Source organism: Amblyomma americanum, chromosome 3, assembly GCF_052857255.1.
Source record: "Amblyomma americanum isolate KBUSLIRL-KWMA chromosome 3, ASM5285725v1, whole genome shotgun sequence".
Classification (NCBI taxonomy): domain Eukaryota; kingdom Metazoa; phylum Arthropoda; class Arachnida; order Ixodida; family Ixodidae; genus Amblyomma; species Amblyomma americanum.
Window position 1 is genome coordinate 174,680,367 of NC_135499.1, and position 18,768 is coordinate 174,699,134.

The 18,768-nt window shown below is 48.4% G+C and overlaps 1 protein-coding gene across 1 annotated transcript in view; it reads left to right on the top strand.

Moving 5' to 3' along the window:
- Positions 1 to 18,768, top strand: part of Vdup1 (arrestin family protein Vdup1) — a 41,615-nt gene that overhangs the window by 11,966 nt on the left and 10,881 nt on the right. The window contains exon 2 of the mRNA XM_077658850.1: positions 15,795 to 15,920. Coding sequence (XP_077514976.1) covers positions 15,795 to 15,920 — 126 coding nt within the window. The remainder of the gene's footprint in view (positions 1 to 15,794; positions 15,921 to 18,768) is intronic.

Sequence of the window (18,768 nt, forward strand, 5' to 3'; positions counted from 1 at the left end):
GAACCCGGGTACTGATCCGGAATTCCCGGGTTCGAACCCGACCGCGGAGGCTGCGTTTTTATGGAGGAAAAACGCTAAGGCGCCCGTGTGCTGTGCGATGTCAGTGCACGTTAAAGATACCCAGGAGGTCGAAATTATGCGGAGCCCTCCACTACGGCATCTCTTTCTTCTTTCACTCCCCTCCTTTATCCCTTCTCTTAATGCGCGGTTCAGGTGTCCAACGATATATGAGATAGATACTGCGCCATTTCATTTCCACAAAACCAATTATTATTATTAGTTATAGTCTGTTATTTTGTTCCCTTTTTGGCTGTGTATCTGGTCTTCAAACGGCAACGTGGACGCCGGAAGATGGAAAATGAGCAAAGGACGGTAACTGCAAGCAGCCGGTGCACAGCGCGTGCTTTCTCCAGAAAGATGCTTAAAAACAGAGGAGAAGAGAGAAGTGAGAGCTAGGACTACGTCAGTAGCCAAGCGATAAACAGAACAAACCGCACTGAACCTACTCTAAATCAGACAAGGCTTAAGAAAGCAACTGGATGAAGATGGAGAATTTTAGTGGCACTATGGCAGCTTTGGCCAAAGAAGGGACAAGGTTTTTTGGTCTGCGCAAGGTGGGGTCAAACACCAATTTTGCAAGCATTTCACCTCTTAAGCCGGGCCCCAGGCGAGGAGAAAGCTTGTTGTACCCATTAAAAACTGGTGGGTACCTAGTGGCGCTGGGGATCAAACCCCGTACCTCGCGCACCACGCGAGAGGGATGCTCAAATCCCTGAGCCACCGCAGTGCTAAGAAAGTAAAGGGAATACCTAAAGAAACAGCAACACAAAGGCGCATGTAAGAAGAAAAGAACATGCAAGACGGGCGCTGATGGCGGCCGTCGTGTGTTGTGCATTTTTTTCGTGTCTTCGTTCCTTCGCGCTGGAATAATCTCTTCATCGCAAAGACCAAAATCCTGATCCAGCAAGTCAATCCAGTCAAAAACAGCATAGAACAACGCACAATTACTCCGCAGAGAACATAACAAACCACAAAGACGATAATAAGCCAGGCCTTCGAAACCGTATAGGTCATTCATTCGTCAATCAGCTTGCGCTGCTTGTGTTTTTCGTCTTCCTGCGTACCGGCGGCCGCATTCGCGAAGTGCGTTCCGTCCTTTCTGACGTCGACCTTGCCATTGCAATCTGCTCGTCCGCATACGCCGAGTGTTTCGGGACGAGACAAGGCTACGCTGTCCAGCGCCAGTTGAGGGTCGTACGGAGGGAGACGTGTCCGTGAAGCGGAGACGGGCGCCCTCCGCGCATCGCTAAGAGCAGCGGCCGTCTAGGCCTGCGTCGCCGCGGGTTGCCGAAACGTCCTCGTGGGCGCAGTGCGCGTGGGCAGCGGATGCCAAGGTCCGTCGCACCCGGCGCGAACTCGGCAGCGACGGAGAAGCTCGGCATGGCAGCCGCGCTGCTGTGGCACGCGCCTCTGTGAGGGGCGGATCGCGACGTCATGTACGGCCCGATATAGAGAACTGGGAGGCAGGTGGAAGGACGGCCTTGGGCGAAGGCGTGCAACCACGCAGGCTGGAACAGCTCTGTCGGAGGCTGACAAAGTTTCGAAGCTAATAAAATAAAAAGGCCAAGAGAGGAATGTACAAGGCAGGTAGTTAAAGCTGCGCCTTAAATACGATGAATTATACCATGTGCAACATTGCGAAGTAACGCGTTTGCTCCGTCCGGCTAGTTGCGTGTTTACAGGAAATGTGTAGGCGTACTTAAGCATTAAGAAACAAAGAGCGTGCTAATAGACCGCCTCCTCGAATTCTCTTTTGCTTTTTTTAACGAAAACCTGCCGCGCTTGAGCCGCGATGAATCCTTTATAAGAATCCTCCCTTCCGTTCCCAAAGTAGAATGTACTACTTTATGCGATTGATCGATAGATCGATTTATTGACTCATTGATTGATTGAGTGATTTTTACTCAGCAAAATAGCACTTCGGAGGAGGGGTGGCTCACATCAATTTAAAACCGCATGGGCTTGTCACCGCGAACAGACGTCTCGGTTGCACACCGACGACCTTACTCCGAGTCTGGCCAGAATCGAACCTGTGACCTGGGCTAGCATGTCGCCTGTTATTTATGGCTGCATAAATTCGCAAAGAAAGGAATAAAATAAATCAGCCAATCAAGAGTAAGGGTCCTCGGGTAGGAGTTATTTCATTAGCCAGGGATGTCCACCATCCGCGGGTATTGCGCTTGGAGGGTGTCTTTTCATTCTTCCTATACCACCCACCAAAACTCTGATAACATAGCCTCCTTTTAGTGTGTTGACCTTGCGTTTAACACAACGAAGCAATTTCGAATGCAAGTCACGGAGTAAAATGAATAATTAACACCGCAACGAGGGAATCATCTATTTTGCATGAAACACGAAATTTAGTATAATAATGAGACATCATTCCAGCGTACTGAAGCATACAGACAAAGAAAGCAGACACCATGGACGTCATGACGTCAAGAAGAGGCCTGCCTTCAAAATTAAGCCCACCAAACCCACACGTTAAATGTGAGGTTGGCCTCACATTCCCCCTTGCCTGTGGCAAAACGTTACATCGGACAGACGGGACGCTGCATCAATGAACGCTTGCTTGAGCATAGCAGGACAGCTGATTCATTAAGTGGCGGAGCTCATTTAACTGACCACATTCGCCGTTGCTCGCACGAGCCAGCATGCAATGCGTTTTTGAAAGAAACACGCGTGCTGCGCAAGTATAGCACTCAAAAGAGCCAGGAGGTTTTGAAGCATTCTGTATCCCTGCTGAAAAAGAGAACTGCGTCAGCAGCCCTTCTGTTGCGCTCTGGAAGAAAAGAAGTAGATTATCTGAAGGCGAATGTGTTTGGTCGGTCAACCAGGCAGGCGTTGTGGTGGCGCTACGGTGTGTTGAATGTGAGGGGCAAGATATCCTTATGCCTATGCCTATGTTTTTGTTTTGGTTTTTATTTTTGTTTTAGATTCTACCGCCATGAATAACTGTCATCTGATACTGTAGAGGCTTGGGCAAGCTGGTGTGACATGGTTTTTCAGCAGCGCAGGGGACAAAGACGTGACAAGTGCACAGACACGGCGCTGAGCGCCGTGTCTGTGCACTTGTTACGTCCTTTGTCCCCTGCGCTGAGCGCCGTGTCTGTGCACTTGTCACGTCCTTTGTCCCCTGCGCTGCTGAAAAACTGTCATCTGGTCGCGGAAACACTTTTCAGCCCCAGGGGTCACTAGTAGCCCTTTGAACATAAAAAAGCGGCGTCGGTGGCGTCCACTCTCTGTGTCCGTGTGTTTCTGTACGCTAGAATGGTGTCTCATAATTATACCCAGAACCAATTAGCCCAGCTTTCTACGCTTAGACGAAATTTAGACATTTCTGTGATGGCGGGAAAAGGCCAGCGGCGATTGAGTTACCAAGTCCATGAAATATGTGTACGGATTTGGCACCTCCACCAACTGGCCAACATCTTGGCCTCGGAGTGTTTCTGAAGGTAGATCGACTCGCAGCCAAACGAAAACTGCGTCTTTTTGAGCCAGCACGGCAATAACTACATGTGCACGAATTCAGAGAAACCTTAGTTTATGACTATTTGTTGCTTTTGTTTTTCGACTTGTAACAGAGTTTGAACATATGAAGCACTTACGCACAGCCTCCGCCACATGAATGTAGGATATGTGACGCGTGAGAGGTGTGCTTCTCCATCATGTGTCTACGCTTACTTGGCCGCTCTAAGTTCAGAAAAGCTTCATATACTGAGCATGCGCACAAGCAATTTCTGGGATAGGTTCGTTAGCTATAGAAAGCGACCTCGATCTCGGCGGACACTGGTAATTGCTGTGAACACGCTACCTAGCGCACTGTCCGTGTGCTTCAAAACAAGTGAGAAGCAGGCTGTACACGTGTATTTCCTCTGGATATATGCTTTCGACGTACTATCAATCCCCGTATCTGAGGAACTCTCATGAACTGTAAAATGCAAGTGTGTATCCAAACAGCGGCAGCATTCCATTCTGGAGCACGGGCTTCAGTTATTATTCGCCACCCGGATGTCCGATGCAAGCACACCTCTAAAATTATGTGCTCCAAACAAAACAAAACCAAAAAAACGCGGTGCTCCTAAATATACTGTGCCTGCTCCATGGGCTATCTACAACAAATCACGTGACGAGCTACTTACGAGACACCGGCGGCGTGCGACAACTGCCCCTGTGTGAGCGGTCACTAATAGCCGTGCTCTCGGACGTCAGAACGCGCTCGCATAGGGGCGGTGATTTAGAAAGTCCCCAGCCACGCCCGCTATAAGGGGCCTCCCCAATTAATTTCGGACGGCTCGGCTAAAGCAGCGGCTCCCTACTGACTTGTTCCACTGGCCCACCAACGCGGATCCCATTCATCAGTCCGCGAGGCCCGCTGCCGTCGGCGTAAGCTCGGCCAAAGCGAGCTTTGCCGGTGGTCCACCACGCCTCCCCCACTTTGCCGAGGTTCCATCCTGTCGTGCGGCTCCAAATCACTGCCTGCCGAGCTCGTCGAGGAAGCGAGCGAGTAGGAGAGCGAAAGATACAAAGTTATTTTTAGTGCCCGGACAGGTACTACAAGACGGGCTCTCTTCCTTTTTTCCTAAGGTTAAACTCGGGCCGCAATTTTTTTTTTTTTTGCTCGTCGCGTTCAGCTTTCTTCTATGCCTTCACAGCGCAGTACATATATATACTGCCATCAGCAAATATTGTTAAAAATTGTCATTTTCTTGGGGTCGGAGCATTCGGGTAAATACACTCTAGACACAAATGCGCCTTAGGCCGCCGCGGTGGCTGAGGTGGTTATGGCGCTGGGCTGCTGGCCCGAAAGACCGCGGAGGTCGAATTTCGATGGAGGCGAAATTCTAGAGGCCCGTGTACGGTGCGACGTCAGTGCACGTTTAAAGAACCCCAGGTGGGCGAAATTTCCGGAGCCCTTCACTACGGCGTCCCCTCATAGCCTGAGTCGCTTTGGGACGTTAAACCCTCATAAATCAAGCCAAACCAAACAAATGCGCCTAATAATAATAATAATAATAATAATAATAATAATAATAATAATTGGTTTGTGGGGAGAGGAAATGGCGCAGTATCTGTATCATATATCGGCGGACATCTGAACCGCGCCCTAAGGGAAGGGATAAAGGAGGGAGTGAAAGAACAAAGGAAAAAAACGTGCCCGTAGTGGCGGGCTCCAGAATAATTTCGACCACCTGGGGATCTTTAACGTGCACTGACATCGCGCAGCACACGGGAACCTGAGCGTTTCGCCTCCATCGAAACGCGGCCGCCGCCGGTCGGGGTCGAACCCGGGTACTCCGGATCAGTAGCTGAGTGACTTAACGACTGAGCCACCACGGAGGGTAAGAGCAAATTAATAATAATAATAATTGGTTTTTGGGGAAATGAAATGCCACAGTATCTGTTTCATATATCGTTGGACACCTGAACCGCGCCGTAAGGGAAGGGATAAAGGAGGGAGTGAAAGAAGAAAGGAAGAAGAGGTGCCGTAGTGGAGGGCTCCGGAATAATTTCGACCGCCTGGAGATCTTTAACGTGCACTGACATCGCACAGCACACGGGCGCCTTAGCGTAAGAGCAAATTGGAAAATCGCTTTTCCTCAAGCTTATTACAATATTTGCTACAGCGGTGCCAGCAAAAACATGGAGCAGTGTCACAACCGATAGCCTTCTCGCGGTGTTAGGCGGTGGAAACAGATATATGCTTTTTACTACACCATTCATGTGGGCGGTTATTAGGCAACCCAGTTAAAGAAACAGTAAGATTTGTTACTTCACTAACTAATTAATGGACGTTTTTAATTTTATCAAAATGCTGTAAAAGGCAAAAGCAACGACTTTTGAAAGAGGAGACAAGAGATGACGTTCTCAATCAAATGCGCTTTAAGCAGAATGCGAGCCATCCAGCGTGTAAGACAACTTTTCTCCCGCTGAGCTGCCGATGCTAGCCCTGGCGCCAGAGCCAAACTGAGCTTCAAGTTTGCAAAGAGGTCACTTCCGTGACACGTTCCCTCTTACCGTGAGGTCTCACGCTAGCCCTTGAGATCTTGTTTCCACACCACGATCTCGCGTTCGCTGACCGGAACCGGACAGGCCAAGCGCGACGGGCCGTCTTACTTTGCCCCGTAGAAAGCTCCCCATTGTCCGGATCTCCGAATCTACAAAACGTGACATGGCGTAACGTCGCACCGAAGTGTGCTCCCTATTTACGTTTCAATATCTACTTCGCTCATCTTCCAGAACCTGCCGTAGAGGCCAACGGAAGGAACTATCAGGAAAGCGCACGAATTACACCTAAGCGCGTGTTCGCAGCACAAACGCAAATCATCAATTTACGATGCGCAAGGCTGTCTTGCGCTTTAGTTTGCGTGAACACTAGAGAGATTTTTTTTTTGGGGGGGGGGGGTGGGGGGGGGGGGGGGGGAAATGGCGCAGTATCTGTCTCACATATCGGCGAACACCTGGACCGCGCCGTAATGGAAGAGATAAAGGAGGGAGTGAAAGAAGAAAGGAAGAAAGAGGCGCCGCAGTGGAGGGCTCCGGAATAATTTCGACCACCTGGGGATCTTTAACGTGCCCTGACATCGCACAGCACACGGGCGCCTCGTATGAGGAAGAATTGCCACATGCTAATTCAACGAGTATACCGTTAAGATTCTCGTCTCGGTAATCTTGAGCTACGCGACTTATCAGCGTGGTTTCTCAGTTCACAACCCGTTGGCCTAAACAAGTTACTCTTTTATCACAGCACAGACACCTTCCGAAGGGCCGTCCGGTGCGGCTTCGGTGCGAAACAGGCTATAGGCCCAGTGACGACCAGGGCAGCCAGGCAGCAGCGCCTTTGCCGAAAGCTCGCTACTTGGGCAGGGATACTTTTTCGCTCGAATATAGCAGTCTTTCCGACAGCAGGCCTGTTTTGTCTTTTCCGGGCGGACGTGAAGTACGCCGAGACACTGCTATGCGATGGCTAGCTGGCACCGGCTGTGGGCGGAGCTTGAGAGAAACGGCGCGCCGGTGCTCGCCGTTCCGTGTGTCCCCGCTTGCAGTGGAGCGGCTGTTCGGAAACGGCGATCGGAGCGGCGCATCGGACATGCTACCGGACATGTGTCCCCTGCTTGCTGGGCCGAGAGGTTACAGGTGCTTCAACCGGAAAATATACATAATTCGGAGTAAAATGCACCGTGTAAAGCTCTGCAGAAAATGTCGCTCAGCTCATACTACAAGGCCGACACCCAACCGTGTTCGTTACGTGAGACGTACGTATAATGAACGTTTCACGGCAGGAAGTAGAGGACGCGAAAAGCAGCAGGGTATATTGGTGCCTCCTACACAACGAGTGCAATGAAAGCAAATGGGGAAAACTATCGAGACAGCTGTGGGCTTCCCACCCTGAAGGACACCAATCAATAAACGTCCGTTTACTGAGTCTTCGATAGCCCTAAATTTAAACTCAAGGAAAAGAAACGATGGAGCGTCGGACAGGGAAGCGTTATGTTCGGAATAAAAGGAAGTTGGATGAGCAGAAGATGTTATCTTCGCTAGCGAGTCGCATGGCCTGTGAGAACTGGTTCTGTGATGCGAGTCACATTTCTTAGACCTGATGCGAAGTGCAAGGCTTATCTCGACCGACCATTTTGAGAGAACTTTATTGCTTCTTTCTTGATGCTTTTCTCTTGCCCGCCAGGAAAGTAATAATAATAATAATAATAATAATAATAATAATAATAATAATAATAATAATAATAATAATAATAATAATAATAATAATAATAATAATTGGTTTGGGGGTAAGGAAATGGCGCAGTATTTGTGTCATATATCGTTGGACACCTGAAGCGCGCCGTAAGGCAAGGGATAAAAGAGGGAGAGGAAAAAGAAAGGAAGAGAAAGAGGTGCCGTGGTGGATTGCTCCGGAATAATTTCGATCACCTGGGGATCTTTGACGTGCACTGGCATCGCACAGCACACGGGCGCCTTAGCGTTTTGCCTCCATAAGAACGCAGCCGCCGCGGTCGGGTTCTAACCCGGGAACTCCGGATCAGTAGCAGAGTGCCCTAACCACTGAGCCACCGCGGCGGGTCAATGCCCACCAGGAAAGTTTGGTTACATTCTAGACGGTGAGCATGTTTATCATTCCTGATGCCGCCCCACTTTGCTGTAGGTGTTTGTCGCTTTCATTTCGCCCTTGCTTCCCAGTAGATGCAAGTCAATTTGAAAAGACACTTATAACCGTATGTCGCTTTCGTGTCATGAAGCGTGGTTTGTGTACAATGTCGTACTGTTTACTTAACATAATTCCATCTTTCGCGGTGTTTGAACGCGATCGCATTATATGCCTCATGGGGCCAAAATATGTCGTCGGTCATAAAAATTCACCCATTGTCTTCAGGGGAGTGACGTTAGCAACCGGATAATTCCCGTTGGCTGGAAAGAAGTGGCGTCACTTTCGGTGAAGGCATCAACAGCTTCTAATGTTACCGAATGGCCAATACACAATTTAATTAGGTGTCCCTGTGATTTTTTTCTTCTTTCGTGATTGTGCGTTAGAATGTAGAAAGACTATCAAGCAAGATTTCTGCTACGCCATATGTAAAATCAGTTAACGGTTAAATACTACAGGTCTTTCCGACTGCACGGTTTTTTTTGTTTTTTTTGTTTGTTTTTCGAAGCAACAGAAAGGCAGCCAGAGGTCGTGAAGAGACAAAATATAAAAATGACGCTTTTGCTTTTCATTCAAGATAGCGCATGTTGTACGCCAACTACTCAGTTTACAAGCGTACAAGGTGCAGAAATGTCGTGCGTCAAATTTAGTGGCGGAGCTAAGCTTTCTTAAATATTGTTATAAATTACAACTAAAGCGTCTCAACTCGCTGCATGGTAAAATGTTGTGTAATCTGAACCGAGACTGCCCTACAGACTCTGCATATTGAAATAAATCCAATTAAAATAAAGCAAGCTAGGAATTTCAAACTGACATGCAAGAGAGAGTTTCTGGGAATCGAAGCAAGGCTACAAAATTAGTTTTTTTTTTCAATGTGTTTGTGACTGCTGACCTACATGTTATTTAGTTATTTTATTATTGGACCGCCGACTATCTTCATTGGCTATCGGTCCAAATATCCGTGTATAAAATTTGTTTGTGTCATTTAACAAAAACTTCTTGATTGATTGATTGATTGATTGATTGATTGATTGATTGATTGATTGATTGATTGATTGATTGAAGACTCTACATCGATGCAACTACGCCGCCAGTCGAGCGGGTGCGCCGGATCTCATCAGCCACTGGGGTCTTGGGCTGAAGACTCCGCCCATGAGGGGAAAAGTAACCCTTCCCGCTGTTACCTTATTAACGCGAGAGCGTTAAGGAGCTCGTGTCGCAGAAAAGCCGGTGTCGTCGGCGTCTTTGGCCGTGAGCGAAAAATGGCACATCTCGGTAGACACCTGAACCGCGCCGTAAGGGACGGGATTTTCCTTCCCTTACGGCGCAGTACGGGTGTCTAGCGAGAATCGTGAGACAGGCGTCATTTCCTTTCCTTAAAACCAATTTTCTTATCAATTTCCTTCCATTGCGGTCCGGTTGTGGTGTCCACCGAGATATGTGACAGGCGTCCTTTCCTTTCCTTAAAAAAATTTATTTTCCCTTTCCTTGCATTACGGCGCGGTTCGGGTGTCCACCAACATATGTTTCCGTTCTTTAAATTGTCCGGGCAAGGGGTCGCACCGAAGGACGATGGCGTTCCGTGGGTTCCTTAGCAATGCTGCAACACGCTGTCGCGTCCTGCTCTTAAAGGCAATGCTTAAGCGTCCTCCAAATTTTTGGATGTTCAAATTCTGAGGACACTTACGTCTGCTTACCCGCCGCGGTAGCTCAGTGGTTAGGGGGCTCGACTACTGATCCGGAGTTCCCGGGTTCGAACCCGACCGCGGCGGCTGCGTTTTTATGGAGGAAAAACGGTAAGGCACCCGTGTGCTGTGTGATGTCAGTGCACGTTAAAGATCCCCAGGTGGTCGAAATTATTCCGGAGCCCTCCACTACGGCACCTCTTTCTTCCTTTCTTCTTTCACTCCCTCCTTTATCCCTTCCCTTACGGCGCGGTTCAGGTGTCCAACGATATATGAGACAGATACTGCATCATTTCCTTTCCCCAAAAACCAATTCATCATCATCATCATCAGCCTTACTACACCCACTGCAGGGCAAAGGCCTCTCCCATGTCTCTCCAAAAACGAATTATTATTATTATTATTATTATTATTATTATTACGTCTGCTTACGTGGAGGAATGCGAAAGCATGTGTTTTGAGGAGAGGAAATGACGCAGCAGCTTTCAGATCTCGGCATCTCGGTGGACACCTCAACCGCGCCTTAAAGCATGCAACTGAAGGTGCATATGTTATCGGTCCGTACCCCCCATCACTAGTGTCAGAAAGCATGCAATTTAAAGTGCATATGTCATTGCTCCGAATTCTTGTCGCAAGCTAGCCTCCAATTTGTCTAAAACATGTAAGCTATATGCAAAGAGAAATGTTACGTCACCACCCAGCATGCTGTATGACGAACGGTTGCTCAAAATTTTGGTGAATATTTTTGGAAATACTGCCCCCACATTTAAGTGCCAATATATCGTCGTGAAAATCGCCGGAGTTTACTTATCCGGTCTCCCTTAACTGTTCGTCTCACGAACACTGTACGTATCAAGAAAAAAATTGGCAGCGGCTTAGTTCCGCTATGCCAGGATATACGTTTCCCCGCCTGAGCTTGTTGTCATTGTATGTTTAACAATGAGAGACATTGAGTATAGACATCTTTTTATTCACTTTGCTTGACAGACACGAAGACTGCCCGATGATCTGTGAAGTAGCATGCAGCGGTCTCAATTTTGTCTACACAGTGTTTCGATTTGGTATAGGTCTACAGTAGTTCCCCATTTTGTAGTCTGGACTTGTGGGTCCGAAATTTAAAGTTTTCTTTCAAACACTGAGTAAGAGAGTCCTGTTTCCTGTTGAAGACACCCAAAGTGACACAAAACTGTGAAACCGTGCCGAAGGCTGGTATACACGTGGCAGCCTCATCAATCGTCTGAACATGCGCCTTTCCAACATTTCGTCCGTGTCAACCGGAACATTTACCACAGGTCCCTTTATGCCAAACTGGCCGTTACGCCAGCTCATTAGAGGTGGTGGTAGTGGTTTTATTAAAAATAATAGTAAAAAGGAAGGAAAAGATTTTTGCTAGCCCCGGCATCTAGCTGCCATCGATACTGAAGCACCTGACCGGATTTGAACGAAGGGAATGCGAGGAGAAATTAAACTTTCGGCCACATCGTTCAATACTGGCAAGCAGGCGGCAAGGGTGGATACCGATACCCATGGCTTACACTGTAGAGTGGAATTTTCTGCTTCACCAGAAAGCCCTAGCACGTTCCACAAACACTCGCCACAGTCTCATGCGACCATTCTGGAAATGCCAAACGCAAAGTGTCATACATTGGATTACTCACTGGTGTCAAGTCCTTTTGGTGCCAGTCTGTCGCACACACTACACATGTGTCCAAACGGATTGTTCACAAAGTCTGCTTCAAATGTCCGGGTCGCAGATGCACTTTCGGAAACTCGAATGCTGTGATCAGTCACACGACGGGCCTTCGCATCCTCTTCGGTTGGTCACCGTTGCCATAGGCTCCATCTTGGCGGCTATGCGGCGTCTATTACGCTCGGCAGTCTGACGTCTTCGTTTGGCAAGGCGCTCCTCTCTCTGTTCGGGCGTCTCCGCTGCTCTCTTCGCCTTCTGACGCCCATTCTCTCTATGTTGAGTAGCCAACTGCCAGGCGACAACCTCAGGATCGGAAGAGTTAATGTTCTCTTGTCCATACCGCCGTTTAGCAGCGGCTGGACTCTCCTTCTGGGCATCCATATCAAGCGTTGCGATACAGCCGCCGATTAAATTTCCGCCTTTTATAGGCAATGCAATGCTGTGCATGCGACGATGCGCAGTTCGGGTGATCGAGCGGCGTGCGGCGAGGCGGTGGTGACGAACGCGGCGCAGCTGTGGGGTCTCTCTGGTTACGATAGTATCTGCGCATGCGCACAACTGCTCATCCGCGTGACGTCACATTCAGCTTCGACGGTGGAGCGGGCGTGCGGCCTCTGCGACGGCGGCGACGAAGTGCGCGGCGCACCCACTGCTCCTGCCCGGTTGCCATGGTAACGACGCATGCACACAACTGGCCTCTCCCATGTACCGCGAAATGCTCGACTGGTAGCCTAGTGTAGCTTCCGCTACAAAAAAAAAAAAATATCCGCCACTGTCTGGAAGACGTAGAAGTAACGAGCGTTAGCTGTTTGGGTTACTGGAATTGAAATGGCATCATAATCACGTGGTTTCACTTCTATCCACCACATTGGATTTTGACGTCATCATTAACACCCGAATTTAGCCGCCATCTTGGATTATGATTTCATAGTCACGTGGCGGCCTAAGTCGGCTGGCATCTTGGATTATTTAATGACGTAAACAATTAATGTTCATTATTGGCTGACATCTTGGATTTATAAAGGACGTCACCAATCAATCACCAATTGGATATATCAGTGACGTCACCAGTCAATAACCAATTCGATATACTAATGACGTCACCAATAAATCACCAATTGGGTTGCTATACCGATTTATTATGGGGGCCGCCATCTTGAATTTCTCGGACAGAAAATTTCACGCCGAAGGGAGGTGGTAGCATATCCCAAGAAATCGCGAAACGTGATTAAGGGCCAAAGCTCTTAAAAGCAGTAGAGTCGTTGGGTGCGTTACTTTTACCTCTGGTGCTTCCAGAACGCACTGGGAAACGGGGGAGCTAACTGCACCGCCTCCCTGCATAAAGATGAGGCATAGACCCCCCCCCCCCCCTATTCACACAGTGTTATCGCCCTTACTCTTCAACATAACGATCATTCCCCTGGCGAAGGCTCTCAGCCGCATCCCGCACTTGGGACGCACACTTTACGCGGGCGATATAACGGTCTGGACCACATACGGCTCGGATGGCGACATATAATCGACCCTTCAGGAAGCAGCCACATCTATATCTACCCACGCGGACAACATTGGCCTTGAGTGCTCCCCCACAAAGTCCGCAATCCTCATAATTCGGCCGTGGCGCGTCCCTGCCGCCCCCATCCTGATTTATCTCCATGAAACTCCCATACTGCGAACACCTACCCTCCGCATTCTTGGCCTGCGTTTACTGTACACGGGGAAAAACAACCTTACCCTAAAAGAGGTGAGGGGACAGGAAGAGAGGATAGGGGGAGAAGTAATAGCTTGTACATATTACTTCTCCCGCTGTCCTCTCTTCCTGTCCCCTCACCTCTTTCATTTCATTTCTCCATTCTGCCTGCTATTCTTTATTTCCGCTGCCCCAGCTCAGGTGTTTCAGTATCGATGGCAGATGCCGGGGCTAGCAAAAATCTTTTCCTTCCTTTTTGCTATTATTTTCATAATAAGACCCCTACCACCGCTACCACCACCCTAAAAGCACTAAAACAATCAACTTACTCCGTCATCCATCATCTTAGAAGGGTTTCACACTCACGAGCCGCGTCTAGACGGAGACAATCTGAAGGTGCTCCATACCTTTATGCTTAGTCGCATTCTCTACGCCCTTCCTTACTTGAACCTCTCCTGTGCGGATAAAGATAAAATCAATGCTCTAATCAGCATGGCTACCAAAGCAGCACTCAACATACCAAAGAGCACTAGCACAGAGGGGCCCTTAAAATTAGGAATGCACAACACTATACAAGTACTTAAAGAGGCACATCGACACACACAGTACCTTAGTCTGGCTGGCACGGAAAAAGGGCGGCATATATTGGACTATCTGGCAATTCGCTAACCCGCACATGCTACAGACTTAATCTATCTCTCTCTCTCTCTCTCTCTCTCTCTCTCTCGCGTCATGCACGCCGTCTTTATCATCAAACCCCTGTCGAAAATTGATTACCCAGAATACCGTCAATCCCGCCGAGTTGCGCGAGCCAAAGCTCTCCATAAAGAATACGGCACTTCAGAGGATGTGCGCTGGGTGGACGCTGCGTATGGTCCAGGCCGTTCAGTAGTTGTGGTTTATCATCCAACAGCCCCCCCCCCCCCCCCCCCCTCCCTCACACACGTCATAGACCACTTCTGTACCCCGGAAGAACCAGAGGAAGCTGTTGTAGCATTAGCCATCGTCCAAACCAATGTGGCTTATATAGTTAGCGATTCCAAAACAGCCGTTCTTAACTTCTTCGCCCCGGACGCGTCCATCCCCCCGCGTGGCAGATATTGAGAATGTGCACCCTAAATTCCGATAGGCTTATTTAGCGCATCTGGGTGCCGGCTCACTCTGGTAATCCCGGAAATGAGGCCGCCGATAACATAGCCCGAGAACTTATTTGCCGGGCAAATGGCGACCCCACCCTGGATTTCTCGAGGGAGCGGGCACACACGTTCTCGCACAAGTACACCTCGCCCATTGATCTACCCCCCTCCCCACACCCGATTATCCCGCTCCCAAGAAATCCTCCGGCACACGGCTGTGGCTCACGGATGTGGCTCAGTGCACAAGAGCACACGGCTGTGGCTCAGTGGTTAGAGCACTCGGCTATTGATCCGGAGTGCCCGGGTTCGAACCCGACCGCGGCGGACGTGTTTCGATTGAAGCGAAACGCAAAGACGCCCGTGTGGTGTGTGATCTTAGGGCACGTTAAAGATCCCCAGGTGGTCAAAATTATCCCGGAGCCCCCCACTACGGCACCACTTCCTTCCTTTCTTCTCTCAGTCCACACTTTATCCCTTCTCTTACAGCGCGGTCCAGGTGTCGGCCGATATGTGAGACAGATACTGTGCCATTTCCTTTCCCCCAAAATCAATAATCATTTTCATTACACATTCGGGGACACTTTATGCGGACGCGTTTTCGCCGACATAGGGATGCTTTCGTATTAATAAAACAGCAACGGCAATTATGCAGTGACCGAACGCTCCGCGAGTTCTACCTTGAACGATTAGTAACTGGACGCCCCACTCCAGTAGTAGCCAACACAGTGCTGTGCGCGTGTGTGATTTAATTCCTTTAAAATGAACTAATCACGCGCACAACCTGGACACATTTCTTATTGTGTAAATAGCTTAAAGATCCCAAGGTGGTCGAAATTATTCCGGAGCCCACCACTATGGCACCTCCTTCTTCCTTTCTTCTTTCACTCCCTCCCTTATCCCTACCCTAACGGCGCGGTTCAGGTGTCCAACGATATATGAGACAGATACTGCGCCATTTCCTTTCCCCAAAAGCCAATTATTATAATAATAATTATTATTAAATAATTTGTATATATTACTTCTCCCCCTATCCTCTCTTCCGGTCCCCTCACCTCTTTCATTTCATTTCTCCATTCTGCCTGCTATCCTTTATTTCCGCTGCCCCAGCTCAGGTGCTTCAGTATCGATGGCAGATGCCGGGGCTAGCAAAAATCTTTTCCTTCCTTTTTACTACTATTTTAATAAAAAAACCACTACCACCACCACCAATTACGAGAACAAACAACAACGGTTTTTTGTCTTATAATGAGCCAGTGAAATCCCATCGCCCTAGGTGAAAACAACACTTCGGCCTTTCTTACTAGCGGAGCTCGTATGTGCCGTGCGGCATAATTATAAATTCGTTCTTTTTTTTCTTTGGCTTCTACCACAGGCCTGTACTTCCACATTGTCGGGGAAGGTGTGGTGCGACTCACGGACAAGTCCAAAGTGAACACGTCGGACCGGGAGAACTACATAGACTTTCGTATGCGGCTTCTCGGCGAGAACACGCCCAAAGGTATGTGCGTACGTTCGTGGCGATAGTAAAGACGCTTTGCGGGACGTCGGTGCCAAAACGTTTTGAGCACCGTGGCCTTGTTACTGCAGCTGCCTGATCCAATTAACGGTGCGCCGAAGGAAGTCTCAGATGTAATTGTTGATAGTGGCAGATTTCTCACCGCTCACTTCGCACATGCTAAGTGGCTTCCTACGGGACCCTCAGTTAAAGTGACCGGTGACCAAGAGGGTAACATAAGTGAAGTTTATGGTCAGGAGTAGACGCTTAATAGTGCGATGATGACAAAATTACAGCAAGGTTTACCCGCCACTGTGGCTCAGTGGTTCGAGCGATCGGCTACTGATCCGGAGTTCCTGGATTCGAACCCGACCGCGGCGGCTGCGTTTTCATGTAGGCAAAACGCTAAGAGCGCCCGTGTGCTGTGCGATGTCAGTGCACGTTTAAGATCCCGTGGTCGAAACTACTCCGGAGCCCTCCACTACGGCACATCTTTCTTCGTTTCTTCCTTCACTCCAACGATATATGAGACAGATACTGCGCCATTTCCTTTCGCCAAAAAGAAATTATTATTATTATTATTATTATTATTATTATTATTATTATTATTATTATTATTATTATTATTATTATTATTATTATTATTATTATTATTATTATTATTATTATTAAAAGGATATATCACACGGCTGAGACACTTGTGCCCTTGATTTTCAATTCAAATTTTTTTCACTGCATTTTTAAATCGCCTTTAATATGTCCTTCGGATGCTTCTGCAAGTAGTGCCACTGTTCTTGAACTCTATTTTTTTTGTGTGCGCCTAGCTTCAGTGAGCTAGGTGTAACTCCTCCCAGTTCGTGAAGACAAATAATTTGAGCCGGAAGGGGGCTAACAAATCGACGTTTTGTAGAATCTTTATACAAGGTTGCAGAAGCCTTTGCCACTTGACTATGCGACCTTTTCTAGTATTTTTATATATATATATGTCCTCTTCTGTTTTACGGCTTTTTAGATCCTTCTTTCTCTCCTTCTTTCTCTTTGCAATAAAGTGTGAAGTGCTTGCACCCTTACGAGGAGCATCCAGCTGAGCAAAGAATGACATTTATTGATTCAGCGAACCTGCAGTGCGGCAATTTGTTCTGCCAGAAATAATCTGATTGCTAGCAAATACAGGCATCTCCAGAGTTAAACTCTAGCCAACAAATTGTTTAACTAACCTTTACTGCATAAGAAAACATACGAACGTCCTAAGTCACAATGCTACAAGTAACCGCTTGGTACCTTCGCATCGGTACTTCAAAAGCGAAATGGATTTTCGCGTCCTGATTAGAGATAAAGCAGTCTCTTCTCATTTCTGCTAGATTATATACCTTACTTCTGCGTTAGCAGGAATATATAAAAGGTGACACTGTCCACTCCTGGGCGCTTGAGTCAATTCTAACGACACAAACGCAGTTTATAGGGTATGAAAATTAATTTTAGAGCGCATTTCACAAGCGTGATCCTTGAATTGACATTCGACCAATTCGCACGCTTCTGCTAACTGGTCGACAAAAGCGTACAGTTGCGCTTACCATTCGAAATGAAAGGAGCACTATGCTTCACGAGGTAGCAGGAACGAGTATTCGTGTATTGAGGATTTTTACGAAATTATTGGCTATCAGGAAATGAAAGGCGCGCTAACTATTTCATTTCTCGGTGGACGCTTCAGCCACGCCGTGAGGGAAGGGAGGAACTTGGGAGTGAAAGCGGAAAGAGAGAAAGAAGCGCCGAAGTGGTGGAATCCGGTGGGATCGGCCACCTGAGAATCTTTCAGGTGCACTTACACCGCCCAGCACATGGGCGCCTTTTGCCTCTATCGAAATGCGACGGCCGCGGTGCAGTTAGAAACCATTAATAATAATAATTCGTTTTTGGGGAAAGGAAATGACATAGTATCTGTGTCATATATCGTTGGACAGCTGAACCGCTCTGTAAGGGAAGGTATAAAGGAGGGAGTGAAAGAAGAAAGGAAGAGGAGGTACCGTAGTGGAGGGCTCCGGAATAATTTCGACCACCTGGGGATCTTTACTAAAGTGCACTGACATCGCACACAGCACACGGGCGCTTAGCGTTTTTCCTCCATAAAAACGCAGCCGCCGGGGTTGGGTTCGAACCCGGGAACTCCGGATCGGTAGCCGAGCGCCCTAACAACTGGGCTACTGATCCGGAGTTCCCGGGTTCGAACCCGACCGCGTCGGCTGCGTTTTTATGGAGGAAAAACGAAACCAGATACTCCGGCTCAGTACCCGAGTGCTCTAACCGCTGAGCCACCATGGCGACGCCATGCTGCGGTGGTACCGCTAACTATAGTCTAAGCAGGATCGGCGTGCGCGGCACCATACAGATGATTGGATAATGTTGGCAGTCTTGCTGCGGAAATAGGGTTGCCGGCAAATGGCGCCGAAATAGGTTTATTGCGGACTGGTGGGAGAGACCTTTGTACTGCAATAAACGTGGCAAAACTGGTGGTCATTCCTTAAGTTTTAGCACTTTTGAAAGATACAGGAGGACTCTCGGGTTGGGTCACTGAATGTAGCCCAAGTTGCATACGTGTCCCCCAACGCATGCGCAGGAAATGCTTCGAAGTTTATGAAAGGCGCCCTGCTTGAAACGCCTCGTCTGTGTTTGAGGCAACATTGCTTCTTAAAACTCTTCATCGTCGACTGGCGGCTGCAGTGCCGATGGTAGGTCCCCTTACAGCGGAAGCTGTTATACGGAACGCACCCCGGTCACTTCACAACGTCGACCGTGAACATGCGGTCGCGCTGACCGCCGCTATCTGATTGTGTAGACCGTCATCGTCCGCTCA